The sequence below is a fragment of the Dermacentor silvarum genome, chromosome 9, assembly GCF_013339745.2.
Source record: "Dermacentor silvarum isolate Dsil-2018 chromosome 9, BIME_Dsil_1.4, whole genome shotgun sequence".
Classification (NCBI taxonomy): domain Eukaryota; kingdom Metazoa; phylum Arthropoda; class Arachnida; order Ixodida; family Ixodidae; genus Dermacentor; species Dermacentor silvarum.
In genome coordinates, this window is record NC_051162.1 from 158,636,251 (window position 1) to 158,649,247 (window position 12,997).

A 12,997-nucleotide genomic window follows, 5' to 3' on the forward strand; every position below is an offset into this window, starting at 1 on the left:
AGAAGTCTTCCAGAGCCTCTGTTCTTAAACAGCATAAGGGTATTTTAACAGCATGAGGGAACGTGGGTGTAAATAACATAAGTGATAAGATGGCAGCTCATTTGTTTATCTCTTGCTTTTGTACAGTTCTAATATAATGCTCTGCTCCTTTTATTATGAAGGTCAGAACTTCTTCAGTACTGTTCCCTCGCACTTATATAACCTGCAACCTGCATATGGTGCCTGCGCCTGCAGTGTCCTGCTGCCGAGCATGAGGTTGCGAGTTTGTAACCTGGCCGCATCGACTGCACTTCGGTGGGGGCAGAATGCAAAAAAATTCCGGCAGCCCCCATCTCACGACGAATGTCGATGTCAACTGCAGTTAGCATTGAAGCAATGTAACAACGCACCGTGTTGCTGAATTTCTCACTTCTGTGTAGCCGAATTGTTCAATTTTCAGTTGCCAACTTCGTGCTCAGTTTGCACATGCCCATGTTTACTCTGGCCCAAGTTGTCTATTCAAGCACAGACCCAGTTACACTTATCCAGTGGCCCAAGATGTTTACAGTCAAACCTCGATATAACGAAGTTGTACTTGCAGCGAAAAACTTTGTTATATCGAGAATTTTGTTATACCGAGGTTTCGTTAGTTCAATAGAACTAAGATAGGGGAAATAAAAATAGTTCGTTACATCGCGAATTTCGTTAAATCGAGGTTCTTTATATCGAGGTTTGACTGTATTACCAAGTTGTCTATTCGAGAACATACCCTGTGGCCCAAGTTGGCGTAAAAGAGGTTAAATATGGATGGACGTGCCCAAAAGTGTGTGAACTTTCTAAGGATTTGCCAATGGCATTAAAATACTCGTGTACCCGTGTTTCGGGTGCATGTAAAGAGCCTGAGGGGCTCAAAATTAATACCAAGCTCTCCTCCACAGCATCCCTCATGACCCACTGTGCAGTTTCGGTATGTTAATCCCTGCAATTTAATTTAAGAACACACTAGTTGCACATTTGCCCTTTCTGACGTAATAGTTCAGTGGAAACCCCGAGGCGGAGAGAAGTAATTAAATTGAAAATGGACATATGCACCCAATCGTAGCAATTGTTACATAGGAAACCCTTACGAGTTCCTCAAAAGAAAAGCCTTGCAGTTGAAGAAAAATTCGTCCTGGTCCAATTGCTTTGTAGCAATTGCTACGATTGAGTGGATGTCTCATTTTTCATTTAATTAGCCCTTTCTGTACCGCTGACAGGTATAGTTGTCATGAGAAAAAAAGCACCTTGCAGTATGGACACGTGATGGGTACATCCGTTAATTTGCTTCTAGTAGCAGTTTTTGACACTAGACGGCTTGTATGTAGTGTTTCTCTTTATTTTTCCCTGCTTGAATGCTTGCATTGGAAACGTGGCTTGCCTGCAGCGTCACATTTCTGGGAAGCTTGGTACTGTTGTTCTGACTTCCTGCGGTGCGGAAAGGGTTAACTCGGCGTTTCAGGAGTGCGTGAGCAGCCATATTTTGGGCAATGTGCATTGCAGGAAAGCTAGCTTCCGGCTTTTCTAAACGATTTACTCCCAGCACTGAGCAAAGCTGCGGATGCAATTTGATCGTGTCTAGTCACGGCCGCATTTACTGCTTATCACAGGTTGAAGCATGGCGTGTCGTCGTGGCCATGAAACGGGCATAGTCTCAAACTGTGCTCACTTTCCCAGCTGACGGGACAGGCGGCCATCAAGAGCAAGAACGTGTGCCGGCCCCTGGTGGACGGCCACACAACGCTGCACAGCTGCGGCATGGTGCAGCTCTTCTCAACGCCACACCCACACCGTGCAGCGTCCAGCCTCTACCTGTCGCGCTGCTCGGCGCCCAAGACGTTCCGCTTCCAGCACAGCAGCAACTCCGTCGCACTGGGGTCACCCCAGTCGAGGGTGAGCATTGGAAGCCTCGTTTTTTACTCCTACTACTGTTATAGTCGACTTCCGTTAATTCGATCCAGACGGGACCGACGAAAACACTCTACCTATTCGTCCGATTGAATTAAAGACGTAGAAAAGATGCCGAAGCACATTGCTGAATCATCTGGCAGTATTTGCCTAAAGCTAACATGCTCCCAAATCAAACGTGTGCCAAATTATGTCTCCAAAGTAGAAAGTCAACATAGAAATGGCATTAAAGCTCTTAAAGAGAGCAGAAATCTAATATGCGCCTGATTTTTTAGCAAGAAAAATAGGCAAGGTGTCTAATATGTGTCGCACAATAGGCGGCTGGTTCTTTAAAGTTAGCTTTGCCGCTATACATCTGTGGTAGGCGGTAAAGCATAGAAATGTCGTGAAGGTGATGTTGGTTTCGTATTCACTTACAACCACGGCGGCAATTTTCGACCCAATTTTCTTGGCAAAAAAAAGGTGCACGTTAGAATTGGTTAAATACCGTATTTGGACATGAGCTATGGTTATTGCTTGAAAATGTAGGGCAGGGGCCAGAAGTAGGTGTTTTCGATGGGAGATGATGTGTGTTCAATGCATTCACTGACCCCTAAGCTCTGCTGAGACAGACGCAGCCACTAATGTGGTCACTATAGGGATCATTGTAGTAATCAGGCACGTGGGTGAGGACTGGTCAAATTCTAATTAGCCAGCGAAACCTGATTTTATGAAGAAAATAACAAAAGTTTGGGCCCATAGACAATTGTGCATGCCAACATAGTGTGTCAAAAGGAAAAGCTCTATGATGGAGATAATGAAAATGTGTAGCACACATCATGGAACACTTGCTCCGTGTTTGAATAGTGTGTGAAGTGTTAAAACGAGTTGGAAGGTAGATAGTTGGGTGTTTGCTCTTAGTGTCAGTATGTCATCATATAGTGGGTTCATTTCTTTTATTTTTATTTACTGGTTCATGAATACGACTATTTTGTTGCCAAGATCTTTTCAGGGTGCATACATAGTTAAAATTTAAGTACAAGCGCGTACAGGTGTACAAGGACATAGACAGGCATGAAAAACAATAATAAAAAAGAAATTGGTAATTAGGTACTATAAGTTATATTGACAACATGAACTGTAAAAAGGAACAGCATGCGCGACAACAACAAAAAAACATTTTTCTTTACATTGTTTTACATCAGGCATTTCTTCAGAAAGTCTATATAACTGCTTGTATGCTATGCATGAAATAGTTGATGTTGTCACGGCTGATGTTCTTGTATAGAGCTGTCACATTCTGTAAACATTGCAAAACTCACTGAAGAATTCAAACTTCTCAATCTGTTCCACAGCTGTACACACTTTGTGATCCTAAAGATGCAAGAAATGTAGCAAAACTAAACTTTCAAATGGACAGAATTAATTTGCACCTGAAAGGGGAAAATCCAAGAAGTTGTCATGAATACCGTACCACCGAAATGTAGTAGAAGTGAAAGCACAGGTGCACCATTGAGAATGTGAGACCGTTTATTTGTCATCTGTGCTGCAAATTTCAGTCCCAATCAAGTTCGATGTCATCCCGACGGAAGAGCCGACAGGAAACGTTTGACAAAGAGCTGAGCCTCGTGAGTAGATTTCTCATGCTATTGTTCCTTCGAGAAATAAAATAATGTATGTGTCACATGGGTAAAAATTTAAAGACAATGAATGGATAGGGCCTTAACTCTAGCTGACTGTTTTAAAGGTGTCTCGAAGACTAAAATTTGTTTTGATTATTGCTGTAGTATTTGTAAACGAATACCTCTTGCAGTGTATTCATGTGTTAAAGAGGAAACGATGTCTACTGTACACATAAAGGTTTTTCTGTCTCTTTAATGTTGCCTTAAAAAATAGTAATTATATTTTTTAATAAGTCATATTGAAGGTTTTAAATCTGCAATAAAATTTGTTATGCTGGGACGTACTTCTTGCAAAGGTAATTAACCCTGAAAAGTAAGTTCTCCTAGTGTGATAAATATTGCCGCCAGTGCCATGCAAATTTTAACGTAATATAAAGCACCGTCACTGGCACGTTAAAGAGCCCCAGGTGGTCAAAATTAATCCGAGTTCCGCCACTACAGCATGCCTCGTAATAATGTCATGGTTTTGGCACATAGAACCCCATAACTTATTTAATTAATCAATTTAATGAATAAGTAAGTAGCCTGTGTGTTGCTTTGAAACTGTCAACTTAGTGATTTGGTTTGATTTGATTTCATTCCGTTATCTCTTTGTGCATGACACTGTTGTCTACCGTTATGCCAGGCAAGGATTATTTGGAACTCGGTAGGGGCTGTGTTATGTTTGAATGGTTGCATGAGGAAGGGAACTTGTTTTCTCGTCACGAACAGCAGCCTGAAGCCAAAGATGGAGGCGAGGATGACGCTGCTCCCGAAGCTGTCCAGAGCAAAAAAAAGCCATCAACCATTGTCAAGTGAGTGGCCCAGCAAGATTACGCCTTCTTATTTTTGGTACGTGTCTCTTGTGAAGTTTTCTAAAAAGAATTTGTCGTTGTTGAGGCACACGCTCAGCATGTGAAACGATGACAAAGTTGTTTGTAGCAGGGAGACCAGACATTCTGTTAACAAACATCAAACCACATATTCAGGTTTGGACAAGAAAGTTTGTTCAAGTACACAAATGAAAAGGCAGCACATAACCGCAAGTCTGCGTTTCTAGTCGCAGAGCATTTTAGCTTAAGCTGAAGCCTGAAAGGTAATCCGTAGTTTGAAGTGACCTAACGTGGCACTTGGAGTGGCAGTTGGGCTTGACTAGTAAAAACGGAGGTGCTCGAAGTGGGGTGTGTAGGCAGCGAGACTCTGGGACGGTCGATTTGAATTCATGTCGCCTACAGGCAAACATGAAGACTTAAGAAGCCAGGAAGAGGCCCAACTGTGGTGCCGGAAACAGCTGAGGGAATCCTTGGCCTTGGGAGAGGTTCTAAAGCAGGAATGCGAACACCGATGGCTTCAGCTCCGACATCGATGCTCTTGCCTCCACTTCCAACGTGGCTTGGCAGCTTGCCTCCCGAGGCCCGGAGAATGTGGCTTTTGCCCTTTGCGTTATGTAAATTTGTGAGTCTGTGAGTTCGTGTTTGCACGACTGGTTCACGTTTTGCGAGTTCACATAAATGGCTGGACAGTTCACTCGCTCTGCTGAGAAACATGCCGCGTGCCGGCTGCTGCAGTTAAAAATTTCAGCACTGACAGCATACCACTTTGCAGGTCAAGGTCGGTGGGTCAGCAGCTAGCTTCGACCACCGGCAGCTCGGTCCCGGCCGAGACCCAGGTTATAGTCCTTCCCAAGGACTACTCGCCGCTGTCCAAGCTGCAGCAGCTTGAATCACTGTGCAACTTCTGCCTGCATCATCCGCCTCACCGGCTGCCTCCCTCCATCAGTCTGGCCTCAGCCATTCAGGTGACCGTCCTTTATTGAGACAAGGGTGAAGCATTAGCTCAAAGTCCTTCATGAACTCTTAACTGGAATCACGAGAGGGAAGCCTGTAGACAAATAAAAATGGGTCGAAGTGCATTTGGAAGCCACTCCCATGTCGTGAACTGGGCAGCTTACTGACATTCCCGGAATTAGCACATAGTTTAGAACCAGTGCAACCAGAACCAACTTAGAAGCTCTTAAGGGGGAGCCTGATCTTACAGCAAAATATTTTTTTATTTTTAATCTTTATTCTTAGAGTACGGTGCTGAAAACTTCTAGATAAAAGTCATTTGATTTCCCGATTTTGAGTATGCGGTTCATTTATTGTTTATCTTATCTGGTTTCAAATACATCCAAGCTTCCATTGCTTGGTTTTGCGGAAAGGTTTGCGAAAAATCAGTTCCTCAGATTTCGATAAGTTGTGTATCAGTGGCTTTTGCATGATTCAAGGAATCCAATAAGACCAAACTTATTACTCTATCCACATTTGAATATCAACTTTGAAGTCTGGGAACTTTCACAACTTCGAAGTTGATATTCAGAAGAGTGTTTTCCTGCAAGGTCTTCCTCGAAGTTTGGTAACTCTTGGTCCACATTAGACAGAGCAGTAAGGAGGCTGTTATTGGATTCCTTGAAACATGCAAAAGCAATTGATACCCTGTCTAGCAAAATTTAAGAAAGTGATTTTTGGCTAACTTTTCTGGAAAATTAAGCAAGGGAAGCTTGGATAAAATTGAAACCAAATAAGATAAACTAGAAATGGACCTAATATTTGAAACAAGTCCATGAAATTACATATGTGTGCAAGTTTTCAGCACCATTTGGTCTACGACCATGCTTCCCGAAGAAGCTAAAGACAGCACAAAAAGTGATGGGATGGAAAACAGTAGGCATAACGTTAAGAGACGGGAAGACAGTGGTGTGGATTAGAGAGCAAACGAGGTATTTGATACAGTAGAACCCCCCTGATACATTTTTCACAGGACCGTAAAAAAAAAGTAAGAGCCAGGAAACGAAAGAGCCAAGAAACAGGAAAAAATTGAGAAATGGGAGTAATGTTGAAGTGCACGCAATATTATTTTAGTTCTTACGTGGGAACAAAAGTCGTAGTTTCGCCCGAAAGCCAAAGCATCGATTGCGATAGCAAATTAGTAGGCAGCTATACAAAGTAAGGATAGTAGTTTTATTGTCCGTATAAATTTGTAAACATTCGCTTATTAACTATGTTAACAAGCATGGTGTCAGCGCCCACAGGCAAACATGAACACATCACACTCGATGAGTGCGGACACGCGCTGTCAAACGCTGGCGGGAGGAAGCGTCGCTGCAGAAGTGACCGAAGTGACCTTTGTGCTGTTGTCTATCGCTGCAACGCAAGCTGAGCGCTGAGAACACACAGCACACACAAAGCTACGAGCCGCCGACGTACCTACACTGCCTAGACTCTGCCACCGCCGCAGATCGCTTTCAAGATACGGACCGCGTGCAGCCGCGCAGTATGCAGTTGATGCCAGAGTACATACCAGAGTACAACGCCGCCCACTATCCCTCCCCCCTCACTCCCTTGCCGGTGCCTCGAGCGCAACGGAAGAAGGCGTGCTTCCTCTTTGCTTTTCTTTCTTGCACGCACGAAATTTAGACGCGGTCGTCGGCTCCCCTCGCATGCTTTCACTCGCACATACAGCATACAGCGCGCGGCGACGGCGTTATCGTCCTTGAACATTATACGAACATCTATGAGCCAAAACCAATTTTAGGGCCACAACGCATCATAGACACCGTCTTTAGATAGCAAATACGGATCTCTAGGGCCACACTTTTGCTGGTGGAAACCGAAAATATGTCGTAGGCGTCGCCCCTGGCACTTTGGGCGGCCAATGCCATTGTCAAGCCACCAAGCCAAGCCACATGAAAAGTCAAAACGGCCGCTCGGCCCGGCGCTGGGTGGCAGTTCGCAACGTATGATGCGGGAACGGTCCCACAGTTGCGACGCAACAGGGGGGTCACCAATGCATTGGTTTCTGTGGGAGCTGTGCCGGGAGCGGCCGAAAACAACGTAACAGCCGGGAAAATGCAGCACCCGGGAACGTAACAGCGGGGTTCTACTGTATTCTAGTTGTGATTATAAAAATGATGCACGTCCAGCCCACATGTTGGAATCTGAGAAATAAAGCCTTCATGAAGTAGTTAAATAAATGCCATGCAACTGATCATATTCTACACAGTGTTTTGCACCATGTGATTAACTGACTGCCATTGAAGAAGGCAAGATGCAGACCTCCACCACAGGACCGACATTTACGCGCATTATACTGTCTGTGGGGTTGGCCTCCATTTTCTACGATGCTGTATTCAGGGTCAGCGCACCGACTAGAGTGGGCCGATTGTGGAGATAGTGCAACAGTAAACTGCGCGTTCCATCCCCGCCAGCTAGCGCCGTTCGGCCCAGCCAAGCGGCCGACAATGCAACTACGGCCGTCACGTTCACTCCCATAGCAGCGCGCTGATGCGGTAGGCCGCACCTTTCTTTTTTTTATCCGGCGGCTGTGGTAATGCAGTCCCGCGTATAAGCTATTTGGCAAGACAAGCAGCAGCCATGGTCAGGAAGGTCTGGGGGGGTTCACGAAGAATGCTTCGCTTTAAAAGGTAGAAGTGAAGTTTGGCAGGTGGTGCGGTACATAGAGCAAGATAATGGGCCATCAATTAGAGTTAGAGAATTGTTGCTTTGGGAAGAGAAGTGCAGTTGAGGACGACAGAGAATTGGTGGTGTGATAAGATGAGGAAATGTGGGGACACACGCTGGAGTCAGCAAATATGCTATGATGTATGTGCTGCTGCTCTTTCAAGTGCAATAATGATTCTGTTTTTTCTTTACCCCACCTGAAGTCGTTACTTTGTCTCACTCACATCAGTTATCTGTTGGTGTCCTTGCTCTTGTAACGAGCTGTTACTGTTCTTCAAATTACTGTCGTCTCATTCTTTTCTTTTTTCTGCCTTCTTTTTTTTCCTTCTTATCACTATCGTTACATTGTTGTTGAAGAGACTTACCATGAAAAATACAATTTGACCTGTTTTGGTACCCATAGCTATCACGTTACGTTGTTTCTGCTACATATCTTGCTATCGTTTTATGTAATTTGTTCATTCTCGTTCCCTTCATTGACCACTTGCATGCTGTGTCTGCCAACAGACAGCTGGCACTGTTGGCTAAATAATAAATAATGAAAATGATTAAAGGTTAACCATTCCAAAATGTGGCAGCGTGGCTATGCATTGGCTAAACTCGTTATCTTTGTTGTTTCCCAGCCGGGTGATGACGAACAAGATGGAAGTTTCCCACGGCGTCGCAGCCAGACCTCACATGCTGCAGACATGTACTTGCTGGGATGCCTTCTCGTCGAGATGTCCATCTTTTCAACGACTGCGCGACACTCCTCAAGGGATCTTGCCGAGCGTTATTTGCATGCCTTGCAGATCCTGAAGATTCCAGCCAACTAGGCTGCCCAAGTAAGTACAAAATTAGATGACAGGGCCCTTTTTCTCATGTTGTGGCTTGCAATGTCTTATATGCAGTTTCAAACGTATGGCACTTAGCGCTCACGATATCTGAATGTGCGGCGATGCTAAACCTTAGGGGTGCACAAATAGTATTTTTTTTTAGGCTGAAGCAAATACGAATTGGACAGTACCAGAAGTTAATAGAATTTAGAAGTGTGGACAAATGAGCTGTTGGTCATTTTGTGCTCACGTTATCTGTATGTTTGGCGATGCTAAAATTTAGAGGTGTGCGAGTAGTAATTTTTGAGACTGAATCAAATACGAATTGAATAGGGCCAGAAGTGAATTTAATAAAATATAGAAGTGTGGCATATGAGCTGTTAGTCACTTTGTGCACGCATTATCTGTATGTTCAGTAGGGTATGTGTGAATACAAAATGGTAGATTTCGAATCAAATATTGAAACGAATCAAGAAAAAAATGCCGAATATCATATCGAATATCACAAATTTAACTGAAACTTCATGCTTCCAAATTTTGTGCAAAAAACACAGTGCTGCACATTCTCAGGAGGCTAATCACATTACTTAACAAGAATCTTGGTAGCTATCAGTAACTTAGGTACCTAGGAATCGTATAGTATGATTTACGCTTATTAAAGGGAGCACCAAATTGGTGTGCCAGCACTGATAACAACTCAGTTCGTATACGAAGGTCTGGAAAATATTTTTATCGATAGAATGTCTGTCAAATCGAATTAGGTGCTTTTTTTTTCCTCTGAAGCTGAAGAAATAGCGAATTTGTCCTAAATGCCAAAGGGGTTCTCAGTTTAATTAGATTACCACGCCACAAGGTTACCGACCACCGGGTTTTCATTCGTATGAGCATTTTAATGTTGACGCTATAAAAAAAAAGTTTTTGCCGAAGACTGGATTTTGTACACAGTTTTCTGCGTCTGTATCAGTTGGTACTATCGCTAGATGTATTAAAATTGCTGGAATATCTAACACCATGGATGTCACTAACAACAAACATCTTTTGGGAGCAGCTGAGTAAGCTTTGGTGACGACAGCAACGACATCCAGAGCCGGAGGGATAAAGAATGATGCGGAATTTGGTCAGCAGTGCTGAATCTCGAATAAACATGCATGTAATGTGTAGCCAGTGTTTGCGTTGTCCTGTACATAATTCGGGACATTGCCTCCATTTTTACCGGGTAGTCGTCATATGCCCAAGTTGTGTCAGTGCCACACCCTGCCAATATTCTGAAAAGACAAATAATAAGTGCTGGTCTTGCATGAGTAAACACGTTCAATGCACATTCCCTTTAACAGTGGACCACACGCTCGTCCTACAACATTGGTCATTGTTGCTACCAGCTTTGTTTCAGAGACGAGACTTGAAGCATTCTCGCTTTTGTTCGGGGTCTCAGAGCAGTGCTTCGCCAGCCGTAAGCACCAGTAACAAAGACCTTGTAACAATGAAATTATATTTAATCAAAATAACATACACTCCGCAAAAGGTTCAAAGCAATCACCCAAAGCAGTCGTTCAGACAGACAGGCAGCTATCCTACACCTCTGCGCAGCACACGCCTCACGCACACACGCTTGCTGCGCCGGCCCGCCACAGTGTGACGACTCTTGAATGAAGGATCGGCCATACTTGTAGCTGCATCACGATCACGCGGTGGAAGCCGTCGGCGCTTGCAGTTCAAGAGATGTCGACGTGCTATCTCGCATCCAGACAGACTGTACCAACCAACCTTAATGCAGCATACTTGTTCATCTGCAATCGATAAGCGACAAACCACAAGAAAATCAAGTCTGCACCTCGGACTAATCATCTCTAGGCATTTTCAGGAGCTGCCTGTTGCCTCCTCATTCAGGTCTCTCCACAATGCCGTCCAAGTCCTGCTCCAGACCGAGAAGCCAGTCGCCGTGCCCTTTGCCAAGGGAAAAGAGGCCACCAGCAGCCGCGCCGAGTGGCGTTACCCTTGCGTCTGCGACGGCGGACTGCCCCCGCCGTCTGCTCACCAGCTCCTGCAGCCGTTGCTGTCGACCATCCCGTTTCCGGCTTACTATCCGGCTCTCTACGACTTCCTCACCAAGCTGGATGCTCAGCCGACAGCTCCTGAGAAGGTACGGCGCAGCATTAAAGGCCAACTGCAGCGAAATGTTGGACTGCAAAAAAAAGCCTAGTTTAAGATAGTGTAATGCTGTTAAATGGGCTAGTTGGTTGCTAGATTCTTCATTTATTTTACCACCGCGATAGAGACGGGATGCAGACAAGAGACGTAGACATCATAAACGCCAAATACAGCTGAAATTTACTTCACAAGAGGCTACTCGAGGAAGAACATAAAATGTAGAGCATTCTTTCTGTGCATGCTACATCCTCAACAAATCGCACCGATGTGCACCAGAACACCATGGTGTGCCGATTTATCCAATCATTGTTGCCTCAGGGTGCCCCGGTGCACGCCAGTGCAATTTGTCTAGGATGCCATAAGATATTCCATTTCTTTCGGTGTGATACCAACAGAAGCGGTGCTAATGCAGTTATCACCTTATTTTTTGATGCAATATGCCTGATACACCAATCTATTAGATTCTTATTTAAATTGAGGTTGAGTGCGCGGTTACGTGATCAAGCACGCACCACAGAGATTGCAAAGCCCACGTGAGCCAAGATGGCTGTTGGCTTCATGTGCGCTGTTTTCATGTACGTTTAGTGCTGGAGTTTTCTTCACTTTATTATCGCCTAAAAAGTTACTTGCTTTTTCTTCTTTTGTCTTCTCTTTTTTTTTCTTGAAAAACGGACTCTAAAGAAATAAAATTTGAAATTAAAAAATGTGATACTGGGAGACACATTGCGTGAAAAAATGTGACCCTAAAAGGGTTAAAAAAGCCCCATGTGGTAGAAATTCATCCAGAGCACTCAACTATAGTATCCCTTATAGTTAGTATGTTCCTTTTTTTAAGATGTTAAATTCAAATTCCATAGCTCGATTTGATTAGAGTCTTAGTTGTCTCACAAGCGTACTCGCTAACCTATGAGGCTAAGCCACTGTGTGCCCACCGTACACAGTACTAAAGCGAGCCTTGGTTACTCTGCTGTTTTTGTGGCAGAGGTAATTAGCGCCATCCATTAGCTGGGTGAGAAAGTCACTCCACTGCCCTCCCACCCATCCCCGCAACTGTGCTCCGCTCACCGTTCCTTGCAGCCTCCTCGCCTTTGCCTGTTGCGGAGATAGGCGATGACAAGGTTACTGGCAAGGGGGCTAAAGGTTTCATTTTCTGGCCATTACCAGGAAGCGAGCTTTGGCTGGCATGGGCAGACTTGCAGTCATTGCTCATTGTGTATTGTGTGCACGGCAGTCCCCTTGGAATTGTGTGGCACCCAATGCATCCGAAGAGAGAAGGAAAGAAGCTTTAATTGGCACAGGACAGTGCCGCTTGTTAAAAAATTCGGGGGTATTACATGCCAAAATCACGATTTGATTGTGAGGCACGTCGTAGTGAGGACTCCGTATTAATTTTGACCACCAGGAGATCTTTTATGTGCACCCAATGCACAGTACATGGGCATTTTTTCATTTCACCCCCATCGAAATATGGCCGCAGTGACTGGGATTTGATCTCGCGCCCTCGGGCTTAGTAGCGCGAAGCCTTAGCCACTACGCCACCATGGCGGGTGACACCTTTCGTTGCCTGCTGCAGTTCGAAAGATGTCTCATGACTCTCAGCAATCATGCATTGTGCGCTGATGCAACAACACTTCGAAGACGGACCCTGGGAGATTCTGCGGTGAATGAGACTGTGGGCGAGCCCTCATAAAGAAAAAAGAGCGAGAGGGTTAGGGAGGCACCTGCGCAGCTGCCATCCCTGTTAGCATGACAACAAAAAAGGTCATTTTGCTGACGTAAGCACACTAAAGTGTCGCCTGCCTGCTAAGGCCTTAACTGAAGGGGGCCTTGGCGCTAGCGTTGACGAAGCGTCTGCATTAAAATAGCCAATGGAAGCCATGCGGAGATTCACCCCCCCCCAGACTAAAGCTCTCAATTGTTTAAATTGCATGACCCTTCTTGTGTCCAGGTCACGGAGGAAGATTATTTAGGA

General features: G+C 44.7%; 1 protein-coding gene across 1 annotated transcript in view; it reads left to right on the plus strand.

Annotated features, from left to right (window-relative positions):
* Positions 1–12,997, plus strand: part of LOC119464025 (WD repeat-containing protein 81) — a 73,836-nt gene that overhangs the window by 14,994 nt on the left and 45,845 nt on the right. The window contains exons 8-13 of the mRNA XM_037724844.2: positions 1,693–1,908; positions 3,462–3,530; positions 4,296–4,378; positions 5,169–5,361; positions 8,686–8,868; positions 10,739–11,017. Of these exons, the coding sequence (XP_037580772.2) occupies positions 1,693–1,908; positions 3,462–3,530; positions 4,296–4,378; positions 5,169–5,361; positions 8,686–8,868; positions 10,739–11,017 (1,023 nt within the window). The remainder of the gene's footprint in view (positions 1–1,692; positions 1,909–3,461; positions 3,531–4,295; positions 4,379–5,168; positions 5,362–8,685; positions 8,869–10,738; positions 11,018–12,997) is intronic.